Here is a 24,091-nt window from a genome sequence, read left to right on the forward strand (position 1 = left end):
TATTGTCATAGGAACACATCTTAGATTTTAAATATAGATTCAAGCAGTCAGTTGCAATTTTTCATGCTAAAAAGATCAATCGGCAAAACATATTGCATTAAATAAGCCAAGGCCAAACGTTTTTCATCCAAGCGATGAGTCTTGATTTTAATGGAGTTATTTATAGAGTGTTTATGGGGAAGTGTGATGGAATCTGGGTTCTGATCCAATAACCAATAGAATTATTAGAGAATGTTCATTGGAAATCCAGTGGCAGCTCCAAGACAAATTCAGTCTTTATGGCTTCTCCAAATAACCCGATGCTGTGTAGGAAAAAATAAGTTTTCAGTTCAGCATATTATCCTAGCTGTGGTTTTATTTAGTAACTAGCTGTACCCGGCCACACGTTGCTGTGGCTCAGTCTGGTTAAATGGAAAAGAAAGAAAAGAGAAAGCTCACGTTTCTAATATGTTTAATTTCACAATGCTTGTGGGTATACAATATTTTTTGTTGTTCCATTGTCTGTGCAGATATAGAGATTGTCTGGTTTGCCGACTCTAGAACACGCAACATATAATTGTCCATGTGAGAAGCAATACGTGTCTAGATCTAAACCGCACAATTCTAAAGATTGGCCCTGAGCTTTGTTGATGGTGATTGCAAACGCCAATCGAATTAGGAACTGCAATCTCTTAAATAGAAATGGCATATCCGTTGGAATCATAGGAATGCGAGGAATGAGGACATCTTCACCTTTGAAAGGTCCTGTCAAGATTGTTGCTTCTACGACGTTGCTCATGAATTTTTTTACTGCAAGACGCGTGCCGTTGCAAAGCTTTGGCTGGTTGATATTTCGCAACATTATAATTGGCACTCCGATTTTCAATTGCAGTACGTGCGGTGGCATCCCTGGCAGATCAAGTGAATTCAAAAATTCTGTTGGATAATTAACCGCTTCATCTGCTTCCACAACATTGTCGACGGACTTGTATGTGACTGCCTCACTTTGAATGTGAGACTGAATAATATTGTTAAGTTCGTAGACGTCTTAGTTCTTGGCCGCAAGAATAGCTGTTCACTCAGCCAATCGTGATTCTTATAATTGGTTTGAATATTGGGAAATACTTTTTCAACCAATTCTTCTTTTGATGTCACTAAATTGCAAAAGTTATGAGGCAATGAAATTCGTCCTGAGGTCAGATCAACCGGCACCTTTCCGTTCCCAATTTCCAGCAATTGATGTGAGAATATCTCAGCTGATCGATCATTTTGCAGCTGGACACGCATATTTGTAGTTAATTTTAATGTCTTGACGTGTTGCCACAAAGTAGAGTATTTCAGGCAAGCATTTATTTCGTCCGCTGGTGTTGATCGAGGAATTACAGGTAATGTTTGCCTGAAATCTCCTGCAAGCAATATTAATGCGTTCCCAAATGGTCTGATGTTTCCACGCAAATCTTGCAATGATCGATCAAGAGCCTCGAGCGATTTCTTGTGCGCCATTGTGCATTCATCCCAAACAATAATTTTGCATTTCTGCAATACTTTTCCCATGCCGGATGCTTTGGAAATGTTGCATGTGGGAGTTTCAATAAATTGCATGTTCAATGGCAATTTCAAAGCGGAACGAGCAGTTCTTCCACCTAGTAGCAATGTCGCAGCTATTCCGGACGATGCAACAGCTAAGGCTATGTCATTTTGGGATCGAATTGCTGCCAGAATCAATCTAATTAGGAACGTTTTACCAGCTCCTCCTGGTGCATCTAAGAAGAAGATTTCTCCAACCCCGTTATTGACAGTTTGCATTATTTGATCGTAAATGCCTTTTTGCTCAAGCGTTAGCTTAGGAATATTTGATTGCACATACGACAAAAAATCACCCGTGTTGTAATTTTGTTCATGACGGAATTCTACATCGAACGAAGCAGCAGCAGATCGATTCGGTGATGGCATTCCCAATTGATTGAGAACTTTGTTCGCGATTTCTAAGCACAAATCTTCAATCATTATCAATGCTTCGTTGTAGATTTCTGCTGTGAAATCCATGTTCATATTTGAATTTTCCTTGCGTATTCGATGGAAAATATCTTCAACCATGTGCGATTTATATTTCTCCCATAACTCTGTTGGAGATGACGGAGAGCAGGCGGTCAGTATTCATGCAAACAATATAATTCGTGCAAACAATGCACGAATTTGATTTGGATGTGACGTGTTGCACACGTCATTAATGCATACATCCCAGTGTCGGTCGTTCTCCAATAAATTCAGAACTTGACATGCACTGCGGAAAGTGGCATGTGTAACGCCATTGACAATTCTCAATTGCTGGAAAGACGGCACATTTACCAACAGCATGTGAAGAAAGAAGCATTCATCTTGATTGGGATGCACGGTGTACAGTCTGCCTATCGTAGTTTCTTTGAATATGCCAGGTTGTCCGTCAACTCGCTCTCCTCGTTTGCGTCGTTCAAATGATTTTCTGCTCGTATTCCATGTGTAATACGTAGGCACTTCCAAATACAGCAGTGTTTTCGCAAACGCGTCATTTTGACATAACGTGAAGAAAGCAGTTAACGTTGTAGCCGGTGGATTCAGGGCTATTTGTTGCACATTTGCAGCTGAGAAATAAACGCGTTGTCCATTTTCTAGATGTACTGCTAAGTGAACAACAGCTGGACTTCGTTGATGTATGGGAAATGAAAGAATTCGCCATACAGCTTCATTGCTGCTTATGTATCTTCCAGCCTGTTTTTACCTGTCACAGGTGTTGACATCTATATAATAGTAGGTATATAAAAACACGCGCGTATTCGAATGCAACGTTGTGTCAAAATTTCAAAGCAATCGGTGAAGAACTTTAGGAGATTTAAGATTTTGAACAAATGAACATTTACATTTTTATTTATATAGATTTAGATACCTTGTTACTCAGTATGGTACAAAACAGTTTTAATTACATATTCTCTGTATTTACGAATTAAAAAAAATGTTGACAATAAAAATATTTAAGAAGTTTATGACATGCTATGCCCAAAAGCCACCAGCATATCTGGTAGCTGACTCCTAACCACTTGCACTGGCACATCATACGTTTCTATATGCCATAATTTTTGACATTCGGGTGGATTCTGTGGAAGTAGTTTGTGAATCAGATCCAGGGTTTCCTGGATGCGGTGGTAGCTTGTGGGGTGGGGAGCAAAGAATGCCCCAGCCCTCACCACTGTGAGCCACTGAAGGAAATATGACGTCCCTGTTGACAGGCATTTTAATTTTTTAAATATATGTGTAACATTTTCTACTTTCTAGTCTTCCAGTACAGAATCCCATTTTAGTGACACGTTACATATATTGGTTAGAAGATTAACAAGTTCACATTTTAATGCCTTAAAAACCCTTGGGTATGTGCCAGCTGGACCCAGAGTCTTATTCATTTTTAATTTAACCTCCAGTCTTAGAATTTCTCAAGTTCTCAAGTGAACTCCAGTGAGGAGGGGGGGACTGGGCACAATCAGCCTCTTACCCCCCCACCCTTGTGTTCATGAAGCAAACTCAACTCCAAAGTTTGATCTTCTAGTGAAGGGAACATTTTCCCCCAGTTCCTCGTCTTCACTGAAACTCCCCCTGTGTGCATCTGGCATTTTGTTCACCAGGGTCTCTGTCCTGACTGTTAGCAGAGGCTTTCATGATGCACAGGGGATTGGAGAGAGAAGGTGAAGCTGAGAAGCTCCACTCACACTGGCAGGATGCAACCTGCTCGTGTACTTGCCAATTGTCAGACTGCAGTACTTCGTTGCATTTCTTTCATAAGGAACTTCACTCCAGACGTAGTCGCGAGTTTAAAAGTTTTATTAAGAAAGCCAGCGAGTTCAGTAAGTCCATAGAAACATAAGGCTAGAATACAGACGTGGGGAAACACCAGTACATTTATAGGGTACATACAATAGGATTGATTATGTTCAGGATATAACACAAAAGGACGAGGTGTAGCAGAGCTGTCCTGATAGTTCAGATACAAGGAAACAATACAGAAGGTAACTGCCGGTAACGACTCATTGAAAACGCATACAAGGAATTAACGCGTGAAATAGCTAGACGATCTCCAGGGCTCCCAGGCATTGTACTGCGGGACCTGGTATCATACTAGTGATTATCCTGGGCGGGTCTCCATTGTGGTGCAGATGCCGGGCGGGGGACAGAATGCAAACGGGGAAGGGCGGAGTGAACTCAAACTCCATTTTGTTCTGGTGAGGAACCATCTTGTTTATCCGGGGTCGACAGAAAGCCCTAGCTGACACCAATATGTATTGACATAATTCTTCAAGTGCAAGCTCAGCAGACTTCCCCTAGCCCTTTCCTCACTGTAGAAGATTCTTGGCAAAAACAGAGGTAAGGCACCTGTTCCGATTAGCTTATTTTGTGTGAGTAATTTAACATTTGTGGTTTATATAATGCATGGTAAAAACTAGTGTTTGCATTATTTCATCTCTATAATTCCTTTAATGACATTAGGAGCTTGGAGTATTACATTTACTGTTAATTGCAGTCAATCCTTGGGTGTGCCAAATGGGTGGATTTAAGCCAAGCCTGGAACATGTTACAGAAATAGATTATTAATTTGTAGATATGAATATGTAACATTTGAAGTATTCAAAGAGCAAGATCACATGTCAAATGAAATACACAGATTTTACACTTTCACATTGCAATGCCTACTGAGAACTGGTCCTTCCTTTGGAGAGGTTTGCCAAAATCTCCAAAAGTGGAGGTTTGGGTGAGAGACTGGTTGGGTTGGGCTAATGAGACATTAAAGGTAGTTTGTAGCCGAGCAGCTGCCTCCCTCCTTCTCAACTTTAGGAGTCTCGGAATCTTTCTTCATCCAAGATAGAGAGCTTAGAGGATTCCAGATCCTGACATCTTCTGAAATTATTTTTCTCCTAAACTGTACTATTTCAAATTCAGGAATATGTTGATTTCACCACAACTGGTAGCATATGGAAAAGAAATTATGTACCGTATTTTTCGCTCTATAAGACGCACCTGACCATAAGACGCACCTAGTTTTTAAAGGAGGAAAAAGAAGAAGAAAAATATATTTTTTAAAGACCCGCTGCGTCTTTAAGAAAATATATTTATCTTCTTTTTCCTCCTTTTTCCTTCTCTTTCCCCACCGCCCCCCTTCCCGGGACTCCCGGGAAGGGGGGCGGTGGTGGTTGAAACTGCTCTGCGCTGCCTGCCCAGGCAGCGCAGAGCAGTTTAACGTCCGCACACACAACCAACAGCTGAGGGGTTATTATGGCCAGGGCTGGGTGGAGGGATTACTGCACTCCACTTCCAGTTTCCTAGTCCTGCTCTGTGGAGTGTGCACACAGCAGGGCTAGGAGGAAGGCTCCAGCCTCCCTTTCCAGGCTGTAAGCCCGATTGGGACCAGTCAGGCTTGCAGCGTGGAAAGGGAGGCTGAAGCCTTCAAAGCCCCACTGTGTGCACGCGCTGAGAGATCAGAGCGTGCGCACAGCGGGCTTGGGGGAAGGCTCCAGCCTCCCTTTCCAGGCTGCAAGCCTGACTGGTCCCAATCCGGCTTGCAGCCTGGAAAGGGAGGCTGAAGTCTTCAAAGCCCCACTGTGTGCATGCTCTGAGAGATCAGAGCTTGCGCACAGCAGGGCTTGGGGGAAGGCTCCAGCCTCCCTTTCCAGGCTGCAAGCCCGATCGGGACCAGTCAGGCAAGCCCGATCAGGAGGGGCGGTGGGTCTTTAAACTGGTCCTCCGCACCCCCCCCCCCCGGCTTCCCGGTCCCGAGGCTCAGCTGAGCCTCGGACCAGGAAGCAGGGGACGTTAAACTGCTCTGCGCTGCTTGGGCAGGCAGCACAGAGCAGTTTAAAGACCCTCCCCCCCGCGCTTCCCGTTCCGAGGATCCGCCCAGCAGCTGAGCCTCGGGACCGGGAAGCGGGGGGGGGGGGAGGTTAAACTTCTCTGCCCTGTGCTGGGTGGCTGGGAGGGGCCTTCCAGCTGCAGCTGGCGTCGTCCCAGCCGGCTCCCGGGGCGGCCGGCGCTGCATTCGCACCATAAGACGCACTGACATTTCCCCTCACTTTTGAGGAGGAAAAAAGTGCGTCTTATAGTGCGCAAAATACGGTAACTTAAAAACACCCAGAGATTCCAACATCTAATAATGCAACAGTTTTAAAGTACTAGGCTCTTTAATTACTGGCCAAACTAGAGTTCCACGAATTAGCTTCTAAATGTTTTTTTTTTTTAAAGCAGGTATGCAGGGTACCAATTTAGATCTGGAGTATGGGGCAAAAGGAGGGGCATTAAATGTGCCAGAGGAGCTAGTGGATTGGGTCTGGGAGACAGTAAATGACCTAGGAGAGTTGAATAACTACCATCTAGTGTTAATTATAATATTTGTGAGCAAGGTAATTGAACAAGTGGAGGCTGGGCAGCTTCAGGGATTTCTGAAAGCAGATTGATTGGATCCAAATTCAAATTCAAAAACCTTTATTGGCATAACAAATCGTATAAGGTATTCCAGAATTTGGCAAATGATAAAAACATCAATATCAAAATCTGTAGCAATAGATATGAATAAAATGAGGTATGCCGGAGTAGAGTGAATATAAGGTATATATAGAAAACGAGTGTCTACAAGTAACCGGAATAGCAGCTATTATATTTTTTGTTTGATTTTTATCATTAGAGCTTGCTTCAAAAACATGGCTACTATTTCTGTAGTTTCTGATCATACCCGTTCAGTAAAAGTCTAAACAAAGAGTGGGGGGAAGAGTTCCTATCCAAAATTGATGGCGTTAAAAATTTAGTAAGTAGGTCCGCTAGCATTTCACATTCCAATAAAATATGATAAATGGAGTCTATCTGGTTCGAGCCACAGCCACAAATTCTCTTTTCCAAAGGGGTACCATTAAATCTCCCGAATAAAACCGCCGATGGAAAGGCATTTAGTCTAGCTAGCTTAAAGGCCCTGCGGAGGGAAGGATCACTTAGAAAGTAGAAGTAATCCTGGAGGAATCCAAAATTGGCAGAAAGACCCAATTTGGATGAAGAACAAGATAAAGGAGTTATTGATTGTATCCCTTCCAGTGTGGTTTCAGGCTTCGTTATGAGACTGAAACAGCTCTCCTGCGCTTCCAGCAGATTCCAGGGAGGCTGTGGAAACCATGAAACAGGTGCATGGAGGCAGTTTTAGGATGGCTGAGGGCTAACAAGCTGAAACTTAATCCTGACCAAAGGGATGTGCTATGGATATGGGGAAGGTTTGTCTCAAGGGTTGAGATGTCTCTTGTTCTGGATGGGGTTGCAACCCCCCCCCCCCCAAGGAGCAGGATCATAACTTAGGGGTGCTGCTGGATCTGGGCCTCCTCTTAAATAAACAGGAGGCAGCAGTGGCCATGGATGCCTTTCACCAGCTTCAGCTGGTGAGCCAGCTGTGGCCCTTTCTGACCAGGAAAGATCTTGCCACTGTTTTGCGTACCCTGATAGCATCTAGATTAGATTATTGCAGTATGCTATAGATGAGGATACCCTTGAAGATTGTCTAGAAGATACAGTTGGTATAGAATGCTACAGCCAGAATGTTTACTGGAGTGGGTCATAGGGAGCATATCTCTTCAGTCTTTTTTTAAAATATATAACTCCAGTCTTGTTTCATCTACATTGGCTCCCAATTTGCTTCTGGGCCTAATTCAGGGTACTGGCATTGACCTTTAGAGCTGTATATGGCTTGGGTCTAGCATACCTTAATGTCCACCTTCTCCCATATGAACCTGCCTGTCCACTCTGGACATCTTTGGAGGCCCTGCTTCAGGTACTGTGAGGTTCTCCAGCCAACCTCGGCAATCCCAAAAAGTCACTCACTCAGACAGGCAGGTCTAAAGCAGGTAAACGTTTATTCAGGAGCCGCAGGTACAGCATAAGCAATCCACAGGTTCAAAGCTGCTAATGACAAACCAAACAACAAAGCATAACTTTAAGCACAGAGCAATCCCAGGTTCAACTCCAAGCAGGCCTGGGAATTAGGAGATAACGGTGCCTGGTAGGAAGTAGGGAGTGAGCAAGCCATAATACTGAAGTTGCCTGCTTGAGACTCAAGGTCAGAGCAGGGGGGGAGGAAAGGAGCGGGGACAGCTTGAACAGCTCTGAAAACCAAAAAATACACTTGAACAGAAATGGGCCTAACTCATGTCAAGAGCCTGCCTGGACAGCATGACTCCTGACCGGTACCCCCCACCATCAGAAGCTAGATGGGTGGCAACCCAAGAAAGGGCCTTCGCAGTCATGGCACCCAAACTTTGGTACTTCCTTCCCTGGGAGATTTGTCTGTCTCCCTCTATCATTGTCTTCTGCCAGCAGGTGAGGACTTTTTAGTTTTGTTTTACATACCCCCAGTAACTGTTATGGTCAGTCCTTTCTTATTGGGTTGTTGGTATGTTTATATGTTTTTATTGAATGGTTTATTTTATATATATATGCTTTATTTTAAATGTTGTTTTAATGTTTTGATATTTGTTGCCTTGGGGCCCTATTTGGGTGGAAAAGCAGCGTAGAAATGTTTTAAATAAGCAAATAATAATCAAATTAATGAAATAAACCTTACCACTCCACATCATTTTCCTGACCTGATAAAGCCCCACGGGTGTGCTATTTGCTCTGTTGGAGCAGGACAGGACCTGTATAATAAGGTATCTGTGTACCCCAACAGGGAAGACTTTAAACAATTTCCCCCCTGTGCCATAGTTCCAGTCTGACTTACTTTTTAAGTTATTCATAGAATCACCTTCACATCTAGTTTGGTAAAATTCACTTGATCCTTTGTTGTAATTCAAGCTTCCTATGGTGGTGTCAGACATGCTGGTGATGCCTGTCTGTGTGAAAATGTTACATGAACAGGGTGGGCCTTAGTGTGCATGTAAAGATCTCCTGTTGGAGTTTTATGCATGTGCCTTTCACATAGTGTATGTGTTGTTGTGAAATGCCTAAGTCAATTGATCTCTAAGCCAGATAAGGACATACGAATTGCCTTGCGCAATCTGACTAAGATGCCTCCCAAGTTTCTACTCACTAATAGGGCCTGAAAGTGAAAAACATCCTGTAATTTGGCCTGGGATATGGTGCTTGTTCACAGTGCATGGTAATAATAAATATTTACAGTTTTCCCCATAAATAAATATTGAGTATATGCTAAATTAGGCAAATTTGCATAAATTTGAAACATCCCATAACCCTACATTTAATTCCTCATAGAGGCCAGTAGCTACATCGAAGAACACAAGGGTGCACAGCTAAAGTGCAGCCTTGTGTTCTTCGATGTAGCTACTGGCCTCTATGAGGAATTAAATGTAGGGTTATGGGATGTTTCAAATTTATACAAATTTGCCTAATTCAGCATACACTCAATATTTATTTATGGGGGAAAACTGTGTTATAGTATTTTATAACACAGTTTTGTGGTGGGGGGGATTGCTTCTATTAAGTGATTTCCTTATCTCACATTTGTTGTATTTTTAATTGATTTTTCTTTTCTTTTTTACCTTGCTTCCAGGTTTATTTATATTTATATTCCACTGTGCAATGAAAGAAAATGTACAGAAACAGTGGAGGCGGCATCTCTGCTGTGGTAGATTCAGGCTGGCAGACAACTCAGGTAAAAACATGTGATTAGAAACAGTCATGTAGTTATAATTCATGATCTCAAATTAAATCATTGCCAAGATTTCTTTTGCAGTGTTTGGAAACTTCTATGGGTATTATTGGAAAGTGAAGGCTTGAGGATTCAAACAGTTCACTTACGTTATTTTAACTTCATTCTCATTGCTTTAAAATCTCATTTTAAGGCTGTGGCAAAATTCCAATGCACGACACAGGGGGCAGCAATTCTTTCCCGTATCCAGTAGGTAGCCACTAATCTTTTTATAGTTCAGTATTTAAATTAACTATTATTATTAGCTACTATGTTAACATGTAAAATAGAGGCCATGGCTGAATCTGCTTGGCATGCAGAAGGTCCCAGGTTCAATCTCCAGCATCTGCAGTTAAAAGGATCATGTAGTAGGTGATGTGAAAGACTTCAACCTGGGATCCTGGAGAGCCACTCCCAGTCTAAGTAGACAATATTATCCTTGATGGATCAATGGTCTGGTTCAGTATAAAGCAGCTCCCTGTGTTCATGTGTATTACTTTTCTATTATTCAAAAAATGAACCAAAAGGCTTTTTTCATTAATATTATCTCTTTAAAATTTTAAAATAACAGCGATATTATTTCCTATTAAGATTTGTTCCTTGTTCTTGTACCTGGTTGTCTCTTGCATTGTTCATAGAAGTCAGAGGAAAGAGGAGAACAAATAATATAACTGGCATCAGGGGAATGCTGTGAATGTAATTTATCTTGATTTCAGTAAGGCCTTTGATAAGATTCCACATAATATTCTTGTTGACAAGTTGGTAAAATGTGGTTTAGATCCTATTACTGTTAGATGGATCTGTATCTGGTTGACAGATCACACCCAAAGGGTGCTTGTTAATGGTTCCTCATCCTCTTGGAGAGGAGTGACAAGTGGAGTGCCTCCAGGATCTGTCCTGGGACTTGGTTGTTCAACATCTTTATAAATGATTTGGATGAAGGAATAGAGGAGATGCTTATTAAATTTGCAGATGATACTAAATTGGGAGGGGTAGCAAATACGGTAGAAGACAGAGCCAGAATACAGGGTGATCTTGTCAGACTGGAAAACTGGGCTTAAACTAATAAAATGAATTTCAACTGAGATAAATGTAAAGTTCTGTATTTAGGTAGTGAAAATGCATAATTACAGGATGGGGAAGACTTTTCTTGGCGGTAGTATGTGTGAAAAAGATCTAGGAATCTTAGTAGACCATACACTGAACATGAGTCAGCAGTGTGATGTGGTAGCTAAAAAGACAAATCAATTTTGGGCTGTATAAATAGAAGTGTAGTGTCCAGATCACACAAAATGATGGTATTGCTTTACTCTGCTATAGTTAGACCTCGCCTAGAGTATTGTGTTCAGTTTTGGGCACCACAATTTAAGAAGGATGTAGACAAGCTGGAACGTGTCCAGAGGAGGGCAACGAATGTGGTGAGGGGTCTGGAGATCGAGTCCTATAAGGAAAGGTTGAAGGAGCTCACTATGTTTAGCTTGGAGAGGTGATGACTGAGAGGTGATATGATAACTATCTTCAAATACTTGAAGGGGTGTCATATAGAGGATTGTGCGAAGTTGTTTTCTGTTGCCCCAGAAGGTTGAACCAGAACCAGAGGGTTAAAACTAAATCAAAAGAGTTTTTGTCTAAACATTAGGAAGAACTTTCTGACAGAGCGATTCCTCAGTGGAACAGGCTTCCTCAGGAGGGGGTGGGCTCTCCTTCTTTGGAATTCTTAAAGCAGAGGCTAGATGGCCATCTGTCAGCAATGCTGATTCTGTGAACTTAGGCAGATCATGAGAGGAATGCTTGGCTCTCATGGCCCTTTCTTACATGTCCAGGGTAATGCCAATCACCACTTTCAGGTCAGGAAGCAATTTTCCTCCAGTCCATATTGGCCAGGAATCCTGGAGGATTTTTTTTTTGCCATCTTCTGGGCATGGAGTAGGGGTCACTGGGGTGTGTGGGGGGGAGGCAGTTGTGAATTTCCTGCATTGTGCAGGAGGTTGGACCAGATGACCCTGGTGGTTCCTTCCAATTCTATGATTCTATGGAAATTTTCCTCTTCCTTCCATTGACTGTGGTATGTATGGCTGGTGCTGTGTCTGGTTTGGGCCCGCAGGCAGGAAATCTCCCCTCTTTCTTATTTACTGGGATGGCTGCTTCTGGGCAATAGACTGGAGAACAGAAACTCTTTCCTCCCTGCCCCTTCCTAGCACATTAGATTCTTATTCTGTCACATCGAAAGTGTTGCACCATGGTGTATCCTGGGAAATGTAAACTTGACAAATAAATGAGTGGCATTTATAGTGAAAATGCTTTGGAACACCTCTACGAGCTCATAGAACTGTGTGGGGTATAATGGAGCAATTGTTAAAAGTGAGCAACATTAATGGCACTATCACTGTATGATTACCGAGAGGTTCTTCAACTACGCTGAAAGTACTGCAACTACGCTGTCCTAGATTCCTTAAAAAATGACCACATGGCTTAGAATTTGTTGTTTATGTCCTCATCCCATGCAGAGGAACTAGTGGCCATGAATTCAGCAGTGGAAAAGTTTGATTACTATAAGCCTGCCCACTGTGCCCAGAATAAGAAATATCCATGTTTCAGTACTGGGGTAAAAAGAAATTTTCCTCTGACTTGTTTTTAGTGTGGTCAGATGACTTCTGCATGTTTGAATTCTGGCAAAGAAGAAAATGTAGCTTATGAATCAGAGGTATAAAGGATCTTGGAATTTTTTTTAACAGTGGTCTCAATATCCTTCAATATCCCCTTGTGAAATGGGAGCTAAAAACATAATTTGGCTTATACAGTTTCTTAGAAAAAATATCTGGTTAAAATCTGCTTATATTGATCATAAACTGTGAATGTCACCCCACTTTTGTATTTATTTTGTGGGTTGTATTAAGCTTTTGTTTTTATTTTGTGGGTTGTTTTTCATGGTCCTTTGCTTGTACCTCCCTGCAGTAAAGTTAATTTTTCCCTCAACACAATGTGGTTGTATTATCTGAAACTATCCTGATTTTGCTGCTGTGAGCAACAACAGAACAGAGAATGAACCATCCAAGGCTGGATCTTGGGCATATCCTCAAACATCTTGAAGTACCACGTATCACTCAAGAAAAGATAGCAAGCCCCTCTTTGATGCAGGAAGAGACTGTGTGAAAAATTTGTACATCCTCTTTCTCGTGTTTGAAGTCTGAACCCACACAGAGAATATTATTTTAAACAGACATGCAGCCATACAGTTTCTGTTTTCATTTATTTTCAGATTGGAGCAAAACAGCAACTAACATCATTAAGAAGAGCTCAGACAATCTGGGAAAATCTTTGTCTTCCAGTTCCATTGGTTCTAACTCAACTTATCTGACTTCTAAATCTAAATCCACATCTAATTCCTATCTTAAAAGAAACAGCCATTCTGGTGAGTGATTGTATTTATGTAATGTAAAATCACTATATTTATGCTATGACATTTCAACCTGTGAAAATTTATTTTACATTATAAATGTACACGGTTTGAATGCAAGGAAACTACAAGCAAATACACAGATACAAAATGAAGAGCAAGTTTTTTCAAAGTATTGGGTTGTGAAAAATGTATTGTTCAGAAGTTTATTTTTATAGAGTATATTCCCTATATAATATTACCTATAATAGCAACAACCATGTAGGTTTTTATTTATAGTTTTTAGCAGTTTCAGTGTGTGAATCTGAAAATAATGCTGCATCTTACATGTTTGTGGAGATCCAAATTTGAATGTACATCAACTGAATGCACCAATTGAGAATGTTAGTTTAGGGCAGGGGTCGCAAAAGTGCAGCTCCCGAGCTGCAAGTGGCTCTTTGGGCCCTCTTTGGGCCTCCTCCTCCTGTTGGCTCCGCCTGGCCCTGGGCGGGGAAGGCGACGATGCTTCCTGGGCCAGGACCGAGCTTCCTTCGCCCTCCCCGCACCTCAGACTGAGAGTTTGGAGCCGGTCCAGCGCATCGCCTTCCCGCCCCCCTCGCAGGCCGCGTCTTGCCCGGCCGGGATCTTGCGGGGGAACTTCCAGGGCGGGGGGCGGATTTCACGCCTTAATCACCGGCCCACTTGGAAGGGGTAAACTCTCCTCCTCGCCGCCTTCCTCCTCCTCGTCCCCCTCAGGCGGCTCCCAAAGGTCCAGCTCCAGGCTGCCTTTCTTCCCCAGTTCCTTCCTTCTCTTCTCTTTCCTTTCCCAGTTCCTTCCTTCCTCTTTATTTCTCTCTGTCCCTCCCCCCACTCTTCCTTCCTTCCTTCCATCCTTTCTTCCCCAGTTCCTTCCTTCTCTTTCCTTTCCCAGTTCCTTCCTTTCTTTCTGTCCCTCCCCCCACTCTTCCTTCCTTCCTTCCTTCCTTCCTTCCTTCCATCCATCCATCCATCCTTCCTCCCTTTCATCCTTTCTTCCCCACTTCCTTCCTTCCTCTTTCTTTCTTTCTTTCTTTCTTTCTTTCTTTCTTTCTTTCTTTCTTTCTTTCTTTCTTTCTTTCTTTCTGTCCCTCCCCCCACTCTTCCTTCCTTCCTTCCTTCCTTCCTTCCATCCATCCATCCTTCCTCCCTTTCATCCTTTCTTCCCCACTTCCTTCCTTCTCTTTCCTTTCCCAGTTCCTTCCTTCCTCTTCATTTCTCTCTGTCCCTCCCCCACTCTTCCTTCCTTCCTTCCTTCCATCCTTTTTTCCCAGTTCCTTCCTTCTCTTTCCTTTCCCAGTTCCTTCCTTCCTCTTTCTTTCTCTCTTTCCCTCCCCCCACTCTTCCATCCTTCCTCCCTTTCATCCTTTCTTCCCCAGTTCCTTCCTTCTCTTTCCTTTCCCAGTTCCTTCCTTCCTCTTTCTTTCTCTCTGTCCCTCCCCCCACTCTTCCTTCCTTCCATCCTTCCTCCCTTTCATCCTTTCTTCCCCAGTTCCTTCCTTCTCTTTCCTTTCCCAGTTCCTTCCTTCCTCCTTCCTTCCTGTTGTGGGGGGGAATGCGAGTCGCCATGGAGAATGGAGGCCGCGGGAGCTGCCCCTCACAGATTGGCTCCTCGTGATTCCTGGCACATGGCGTAGCAGCTGGGGGGCAGCGTGGGAGATGGATGTATGGTGGGGTGACCCTTACTTGGTCGGGGTGTCAACTGTCAGCCAGGGGCACGGCACTGAAGCACGCGGGAACAGGCTCCGCACACAGCCGCCTTCCCGTCACGGGTGCAGTTGGGAGTATTGGTTCTGTGGGTGCCTCCCCAAGACAGCAGTGTGTGGGGGGGTTAGTGGTGGCCCAGCCCATGGAGATATCTGAAATGAGAAATGTGGGTGTGAGGGGGGACAGCTGGCAGACCCCTGACCAACATCTGGGCCGGCCAGGGTTGGTGGCTGTGGCATGGTGCTGGTCCCGAGCCTTGGCTCATCTCTACAGCCAGAGGGGTTGTTGTCAGGCTTTCCATGGAGGCTGAAGAGGCCTGACGGTGACAGCTGCGTAAATGATGGCAGGGCACCCCAAGGGCAGCTGTCAGGATGGGCGGGCAGAGCGGCAGTGACCCTATCCTGGCCAGGCCAGCCTCGGCATCTGTAAAAAAGCAAAGAGAGTGATCAGAGGTGGCTTCCCCGAGGGGTTCAACGGAGGCTCTTGCTAGAGCAAGGGCAGATCTGCGCTTCCACTGTTCCAGTGGAGAGGGTGGAGGGAGGCAAGCTCCCACCAGCTTGGAGAGCTCACCTGCCCACAGTCAAACTCCTCTGGGGAGACTCCAGCCTGGGAGGCGGCCGACCCCCGGATTTCAGGGGTGGCCCAGGCAGAGTCACCCAACAATGGGAATTGGAGGCTGTCAGGGTCTGCCTGTCGACGGACTCAGAGACGGACAATGAACAGAGCCCGTGTCAGGTGTCACCTCCCCCACCCGCACTGACAGAGGAAGCAGCTGAGGGTGATTAATACCTAAAGGTAAAGGTTCCCTGTGCAAGCACCGGGTCATTCCTGACCCATGGGGTGACGTCACATCCCGACGTTTTCTAGGCAGACTTTGTTTGCGGGGTGGTTTGCCAGTGCCTTCCCCAGTCATCTTCCCTTTACCTCCAGTAATCTGGGTACTCATTTCACCGACCTTGGAAGGATGGAAGGCTGAGTCAACCTTGAGCCGGCTACCTGAAACCGACTTCCGTCGGGATCGAACTCAGGTTGTGAGCAGAGCTTGGGACTTCAGTACTGCAGCTTACCACTCTGCGCCACGGGTCTCCTGATTAATACCTAGCCCGACCTTAAAGGCATGCGCTGGAGAGCAGCCGGGGGAAGACCAGACACCACCCGACCCTGGAACATCCAGAGAGATGCCACGAGAGCCGGAAGACAGTGGGGAACAGCTGTCTCTTGGGACTCTTCGGAGGAGACTGGGCAGGGCCCAGTTAGAGCAACGCCGGCATTCAGCTAGGCTGCAGCAGTGGAGAAGGAACCTTGCTGATGCTGGAGACAGTGATTGAGTGCACAGCAGGAGCAGTCTCTCCCAGACAGCTGTAGGTATTTAAGGAAGGCTGAGGCAGTAAGACGCTGTGAAAGCAACACAGTGCAAACCTGCTAAGCTCCACTCTGGCTTGTTGTAAATTGACCTGGACTGTACCTCGACCTTGCTACTTTCTGGACTCCTGACCTGACTTCAGACCGGCTTGACCTCGCACCTGCCTCTTGCCTTGACTGCCTTTTTCCTGGACTGACTTTCGGACTGTGCACTGGACTGTGTTTCCCATGCCCATCCCAAGCTAGTACAGCTGCCAGCTGTAGAAGCCCCAGCTTCAGAGACTCCCCGCCTGCTGCCTCACCCGCTGCAGCCCTCCTCCTAGCACCACGCTGACGCAGCGGCACCCAGCCCTAGTGGGCCCGCACAGAGGCGAACATGCTCAAAGTCCCCCAGGAGTAGGGAGTTGGAGGGGGGAAATAGCAAAGTCCCGACCCCCTGGAGCTGACGGGCAGCATGCCAGCCCATGCGAGGCTTACCTGTCAAGTTCCCACCTTCCAGGGCCCTCCCCCAGGGAGGTGCTGCCACTTCCTGGGATGGCCCCATTGGTCAGCCTCCTAGTTGGGTTCCAGAGGCGCCTGGCTGAGATGGGCAGTCCTTTTGGGTGACGCAAAGATGAGGTCCTGGAGTGATTCCATGGGGCTCAATATGCTACACCAAGTAAATACTTGGTGTAACTTTTTGGCAGCAAAAGTGGGTGTTCCTGGCTGAAAGGGCCTTAGGAGGCCTCCTAGCCAGCGGAACGCCCCCGGGAACACCCCCACGGACACCAGCAGCTGCGCGGCCCTTGCAGCAGTGTCCCCGTGCCTTCCCCCTCCGCACCTACTGCTGCTGGCCTAACACCACTTACACCGGCATCCAGACCTCTTGCGCTGGTGTAAGTGCCTTTTGCGCCAGTGGAAGGCCCTGCGGGCCTCCTAAGCCCTTTCGGCTCCAAACCTCAAGAATGCGCTGTAAGTGTGGGTGGGCGTGTTTGGATGTCTGTTAAAGGTTTAAAATATTATTTCACTTCTAGAGGAACCTGATAATCAGATAAAATCAATGCCGAAATCTGCAAACGGCATATTGAATCAAGGTCTTCATTCCAAAGAGGGGCCATAACTTCATGAAAGAGAGCCTGCTTTGCATACAGAAGGTACCAGGTTCAGTCTCTGGTATTGCCAACTGAAGTACTTTAGGCAGGAGGTGTTGGGAAAGACCCCTGTTTTCTGAAACAGTGAAGAGCTAGTCAGACTCAATATCAGGCAGTTTATTAGTGGCTTTTTGGACAGGGCTGATTACAGTCCTTTCAGACAATCACATGGGAATGATCCCATGTTGACTACCCAATGAAACAGAATCACTCACTGCTCAGTGCTTTTGTGTCATACATGGTGTTTGTCTTCTTAAAAAATACTGTGTGCATACATTTGGATCATGTGGTGAGATATAAAAGTAATAAATAAAATATTAATGGATAAAGGAGCCCTAAATGTCATGAGCTTGCAATATGTTCCAAGTCGTTGTTGTTTAATTGTTGTGCTTCTAAAAAGATTGTTGGGCATTTTTAATAGGTTAAATTGTATTTTATTTCTAGAATAAACACTGATATTCCTACCTCATGGCCTCTTATTGTGGGAAATATATTACAAAAAATAAATCTTGCATCATTTATAAATTGTAATGCAAAGTTTCCCTAAAAAGTTCTACCTCTGCCTGATGTTTCCATTGCTGCCTTTCTTCATACATTCTGTGCTTTGATGAAATTAAAATAAAAAGTCCATATATTTAACCAAGTTTGTTAAAAAGGGATCAGTTAGCCTGACAGAAATATGTGCATTACATTTATATGCCCTATTTTCTGTGAACAGGTCAATTATTTCATATTCAACATATTTGTATGTAAAAGGCCTACAGCATAATTTGCTTCTGAAAGTTAAGGAGGAAGCGCCTTTCCTCCCATTGAATTCTAGCAGGTCTTGTTGCAATGGCAAATTTTCCTGTTCAGTCACAGGGCATCTGATGCTGCTATGTGACTGCTGGTGGAGTGTATATCTGTGAGAACATCTGGTCAGTAGAATTAGTATGTTGTTTACATTTAAAGTTTCAGTGGAGTATTACTGATTGCACCTTTTCTTTTGTTGCTTATCATTTTGGATCCTATGCAGCACAAGCTGAGCTGTGCTGAATAAATGGCAACTTTCCCACCTTCCCACTCCAGTCTTCGTGGCCCCCAGATTTATCCTGTGGATAAATGTACTCCAAGGAACATCGAAGGGGTTGAGGTGGAAGCTTCAGTGAGAGGGGGACTCTGCAAAAATCAGCCCCCCCCTTTGCAAGTTGAAGTACCTGGTGTAAACAGAAAGGGAGGTTGCTATCTAAACCTTTGTGCCTAATATATAAGATATTATTTTGTGACAAGGCACATTACGGTTCTTTGTGCCAAAGTTCAAAAGTTAGAATTATTCACATACCACCACATTCCATTAATTGTCTTGGTTTGATGGATTCTACTGAGTCAGATATCCTAGGGAGGGCCCAGAAATATGGTTGTATATGTTGAAATGGTTTCCTGAACTAAGCCACTGCTGATCATGTAAAGCAAACCTTGATCACTGGGTATGGCACAGATATTGATTTAGCCCCTATTTTGTGTGAGTGTGTGTGACTTCTGACTTATGTTAACCCTATGAATTGGTGGTGGTGGAAAATGTCATGCTGTCACAGCTGACTTATGGCAACCCGTAGGGTTTTCAAGGCAAGAGATGTCCTGAGGTAGTTTGCCATTGCCTGCCGTTGTGTAGCAACCCTGGATTTCCTTGGTGGTTTCCCATCCAAGGGCTGACTCTGCTTGGCTTCTGACAAGATCAGGCAAGCCTGGCCCTCCAGGTCAGGGCCCCTATGAATTAATGACCTCCAAAACATCCTATCCTTAACAGCCTTGCTCGGATCTTGCAAACTGGGGGCTGTGGCTTCCTTTATTGAGTCCATCCATCTCACGTTGGGTCTTCCTCTTTTCCTGCTGCCTTCAAATTTTCCTAGTATTTTTAAATACATTATAATAGTGATTTCTTTTTAAATTATCTCTATCCATGTGACTCTAGTTATCCAGTTGGGCACATTATTGTAACATTTAACCACATTTTAATAGACTGTATGCCTCCATAGCAGTTGATAAAATAGTTGCTGTTTCCAGGAATTGACTAAGACACTCATATGTTTATGGTATAGATAATGTCTTCTAAGAACATTTCCTCACCAGAGGTGGAACAGTAAAGGTAAAGTGTGCATCGCTTTTGCTGAATGCATGATTTCCAGTTGGTTATAAGGACACTTGCATGAAGTTCTGATTGGCATAAAGGACTTGCTAATCATACATACTGCTTCATTTTGTTCTCTGCAACTTCCTCTGTCATTAATTCTGATTGACTGTAAGTCAGCAAATAAGGATGCTTCACATTCTATTTGGCTGTGTCATTGCGTGGGAATGAGATTCTATGATTCTTTGATGTTCTTGAAATCCACCCCAAAACGAGTCTGGGCTCCATATAGCCTGTAAATATGTAGTGAGAGCGCTATCGGATAGTGGAATTTGCTCATAAATGTATTCCCTACAATTTACTGTTCTGTTACGGATACCATGAATGGAACAACATCGGTACACATTTTCATTTTGGTGTCAGAATCTTGAGCTTTTTCCTCAAAATGCTTATTAATAATTTATGGAAACAAAGAGCGAATGGTCACTATCACATTGCAAACAGAGTTACACCTTCTAAATCTAAGGCCATTAAAGTCAGTGGGTTTAGAAGGTAACTCTGCTTAGGATTGCATTGTTAAGCTGCTAAAATTCATTTCTAGCAATTTCTTGCAGCTGAAAGTATTGGAGTGATTCCTGTGGAAAAGTGTGCAGAAGGGGTTGGTAGAACCTCTCTTCCCCATCATGTCCTTTCTCTGTTTGCTCCCACATGCCCCCAAAATCTTCTACCAAAGGACAAAAGGCCCATCATACACCTAACTATCAGAAGATTGGCAGCAGAGGGAGAGGGGGCATTTTCTCCCACTTCCTCCTCCTTACTCAGGCCCCTTTGCTGTGGCATATTTTGTTTACAATGGTTGACCTTCACTGGAGGATTTTTGGGGTGCGCCCAGAATGCTGCTGGGAGTAGAACAACATAGGGAAGATATGCTTGGCTGACTCCTTCAGTTAGCCTTTTTCCTTAGGATGCAACCCACTGCATTCTCCAGTGCACATTTATTTTTATTTCAATGTATTGAATGTGGACCATAAAGATGAACAAAAAGACTTGTAAGAAGTTTGCTATAACACAATGTGGCACAGCTTTGATATCTCAAATGCAGCAGGTAAATAGACCACTAACAGCCCAATCCTAATAGGGAGGTACTTACTACGGGCCCAGGGATGGCATAGCTGCTCTGCCTCCTGAGCAGCTTGCAGCAGGGCAGAGGCTAAAATAAAATGAAATCCCCCCTCCCCCTAAGCCCCATGGAACTCCTCCATAGAGTTTCACAGGGCTATCTATACCTGCCTTTTTGCAGGCGTAAGGGGTGTTCCCAGGCCCGAAGGGCTTTGGGGGCTGACTAAAGTCAGCTCCATCCCCAGGGGAAAAAAACCCTTTTTGATGCCAGCACAAGCCCTTGTGCCAGGAAAACGGTGCCGGTGAGGCTGTGCCAGCACCCGCAGCTTGCGCTGCTCCCTGGGGCTGGTGTTACTAATCTTGCATCGGCACTAGTGCCAGTTTAGCCAGTGCAAGTGGCACTAATGCCAGTTGCAGGGGTCACACCGGCTCCTATCCCCTTTCGCACTCCCCCCACCCCAGTTAGGATTGCTCAGTAAAGGCGATGGCTACATTCATGTAATTCCAGAGGGGTACCATGTTAGTCTACTGTAGCAAAATAAAACAGACATCCAGCTGGACCTTAAAGACTAACGTTTATTTCAGCATGGGCTTTCATGAGCTCTGACTGACAAAAGCTTGTGCTGGAAAAAATGTTGCTATTCTTTAAGGGGCCACTGGACTCCTGTTATAGTCACATTGCCATCGGTCAAACAGGATCACACACTTCTTTCAGAAATGCATAAATTTGATATAGAAAACCACAGTTATGAGATGCAATAGCTTTTCCCCCCCAAAATTCTGTGGATAAAAATTCAGGAAAAAAGCTGAGATTAAAAATCGTGAAATATTTGATTGTTGGCCTGGGTCAGCAGATTGTCTGCTGCCATTTGACCGCTGTGAATTATTTGACATATCCACCTGCTTTTTTAAAAAAATCATCATTCTGATATGCTTAAGCATGCCTTGCTCTTTCTTCAATGAAACTAAATTTTTGCTCTGTGCAACCTGCTTTTTCTTCACTTGCAGTTCAAAAGCAATTCCAGTTTTGAAATATACTTCTTTATAGTTTGTCATAAATTGTTTTTTTTGTGAAACTAGCCTTTTATCTTTGTTTGCACTAGTGACATTACAAAAAGTTTCATATAGAACCACGCTGGTTAGTGTTGCCAGCTGCGGGCTGGGTAGGTTTGGGATGGAGTCTGAAGAGGGTGGGGTTTGGGGAGGGGATGGAGCTCAGCATGGACTTGATACCATAGAGTCCATGCTCTCCAAAGCAACTCCAAAGCAAATAGAACTGAAACTACTTTTTCAAATATACAATGTTATTGTTTTCATTATTAAAATTATGGAATTCTGTTAAAGTAGCATGCATTACATAAAACATATTTGATAACTAAAGTCAGTTTTAATTTGCTATATGCTCATAAACAGTGGTAATGTGCTCAATTGTTATACTCAATGTTCAACACTTGATTGCCACCTACTGGCCATACTAAGATCAGGCAGGCTATTCACAAACTTAAATTCTGGCCTGTAATTTCTCTGTGAATTTCTCTGGCTAGTTTTAAGTGAAGATTATGACGATGCTGTAACAGTAATGAATGGGAAGTTTCATTGATATAACTGAAAACAAATCTTTCCCTGTAAGACCTGTTGGGGCATTTCCCTGTCAGCCAATGCTATAGACGAGGATGGGAATGTAATAACGTCATGTCACAACAAAGGGTTAACAATACTGCATGTTATGTGACAGAATTGGGGGGGGGGCAGTTTGGGTGGCAGTCCTGCATCTCCTTTAACATGAAGCTTCACCCTCAGATGTGTACCTGCATCTGCTGAATTTGCCAGCCATTTCCATGGAAGTACAAAGGAACTGGAAAAACACGTTAAGCTTTCCCAGATGAGCAGTTCTGTGCACATAATGAAGCTCTTGTGTCAGAAAGCCAGTTGTTTAAACTAGGCTGTTTAAACGTAAGAATGTTTTTCGCTGCACCAGCACCACTTATTTTAGAGGGATTTAAGAATACCTAACATTCTCTTTCATGGGCTTTTACGACTCATCTTCCATGAATGGAATAAGGGAAGATGGGTATTATCAGTCTCTACTGAAATTATCTCCTGGACCAACTGTCACCGGAATATGTGGCAATATGCAAGAAAAACTTCTATGAAGGACTGTTCCTTACACAGACATTCATGCTGGGCTGAAATGTAGAATGTTTTGCAAATACTTTAACTAACTGACAAGACATTACAAATGTATTTGCAGACACCTTCTTGACAGTCACATACCTGAAAAAGGGCAAAAGCCTTTCCATCTTTCTGAACCTGCTTTGGAATTTTGATTCATAGCCAGATATGATCATCTGTTTGGTACTGTGATGTCATCACATTCATAATGTGATCCCCTGTTTAGGATTTCTATCACAGGAACTGAAGGTAAAAAAAAAAAATAGTGCCAGAACAGCAGCTGAGAAGGGATGGAAGCACCCTCTGAAAAGCAGCAAGAAATTAAATACTGAGGGTAGAGATATCAGGGACATTTTAGGCCCCACTAAATCCGCCAATTTTGTAAACATATACAGTACAGCTCTATTAACTATATTCAGACCATATATTTGAATATAATAGACATACAGAAAATCATTATGGAAATAGGAACAAAGATTTAACCAATGACAGAAAGGTAAAGCTAATTAATTTGCATGTTGTACAAGGTTGTGCTATGGAGCAGAGTATTAAGCAATCAAAAAAAGAAGAAGGTTAATAGTTATATTTACTGCAACGAGAAATCGAGTTGAGCAAGTTAGCAGTAAAGAATTTTTTAAATGCCTAACTTCTGATTTCTTATCTTTTCGTCAGACAATGTTTTTCTTGACAAGCCTTCATTAAAATATACCCAAGTGGATTCAGAGCAGACATCAATTATCCCTGTTCACCAGGTTATTGACAAAGTGAAGGGGTATTGCAGCACTCGCTCGGACAACTTCTATAAAAATATTATTATGTCAGACACTTTGAGCCACAGCACAAAGTTCTGAGAACATTTGGAACAAGGAAATGCAACAGAGGCTGGGAATTGACAACGGTGAAGGACTTTGTGACTAAATAAGGAAATAAATACTATAACCATATTGTGCTTTATCTGTTTATCGTCATTTGTTTGCAACTCCTTACTGAAAAGGTTCTCCCATTTCTGCTATGTCACTGTATGTTAGTTATGTTAATCCCACTGGTATCTTTGCCATCCATGGCTTGCTCATTTATGTCAGGAGCTACACTTGAACACACATCTCCCATCATGCTTTCAAACTCGAGCTTTCCAGCTATCGAAATAAGTGGAAAAGTCTACTGCTATGAGCTCTGCATACCTTGAACTACACACAAAGTAGTATATCATTATTAACCTATGCACCTTTACACTCTTTGCTTTAAATTCATGTATCACTGTGCAAAATTAATTGTATCCAAGTGTGCCAGTCAAATAGTCTCTATGAACTCAAGATACATTCACTACTTCTTGTGAGGGTTTCTTCCTGTGCAGGATGTATCCCTTCAGCTGGAAAAAAGAACAAGGTCTAATGAGAAGGGAGAGGAGA

At 43.6% G+C, this 24,091-nt stretch overlaps 1 protein-coding gene across 1 annotated transcript in view; it reads left to right on the forward strand.

The window, feature by feature from the left end:
- Positions 1-23,562, forward strand: part of ADGRG6 (adhesion G protein-coupled receptor G6) — a 131,480-nt gene extending 107,918 nt beyond the window's left edge. The window contains exons 22-24 of the mRNA XM_056852758.1: positions 9,536-9,637; positions 12,933-13,085; positions 23,355-23,562. Coding sequence (XP_056708736.1) covers positions 9,536-9,637; positions 12,933-13,085; positions 23,355-23,533 — 434 coding nt within the window. The 3' untranslated portion in view covers positions 23,534-23,562. The remainder of the gene's footprint in view (positions 1-9,535; positions 9,638-12,932; positions 13,086-23,354) is intronic.
- The last annotated feature ends 529 nt before the right edge of the window (positions 23,563-24,091 follow it).

This window comes from Euleptes europaea, chromosome 7 (assembly GCF_029931775.1).
Source record: "Euleptes europaea isolate rEulEur1 chromosome 7, rEulEur1.hap1, whole genome shotgun sequence".
Classification (NCBI taxonomy): Eukaryota; Metazoa; Chordata; class Lepidosauria; order Squamata; family Sphaerodactylidae; genus Euleptes; species Euleptes europaea.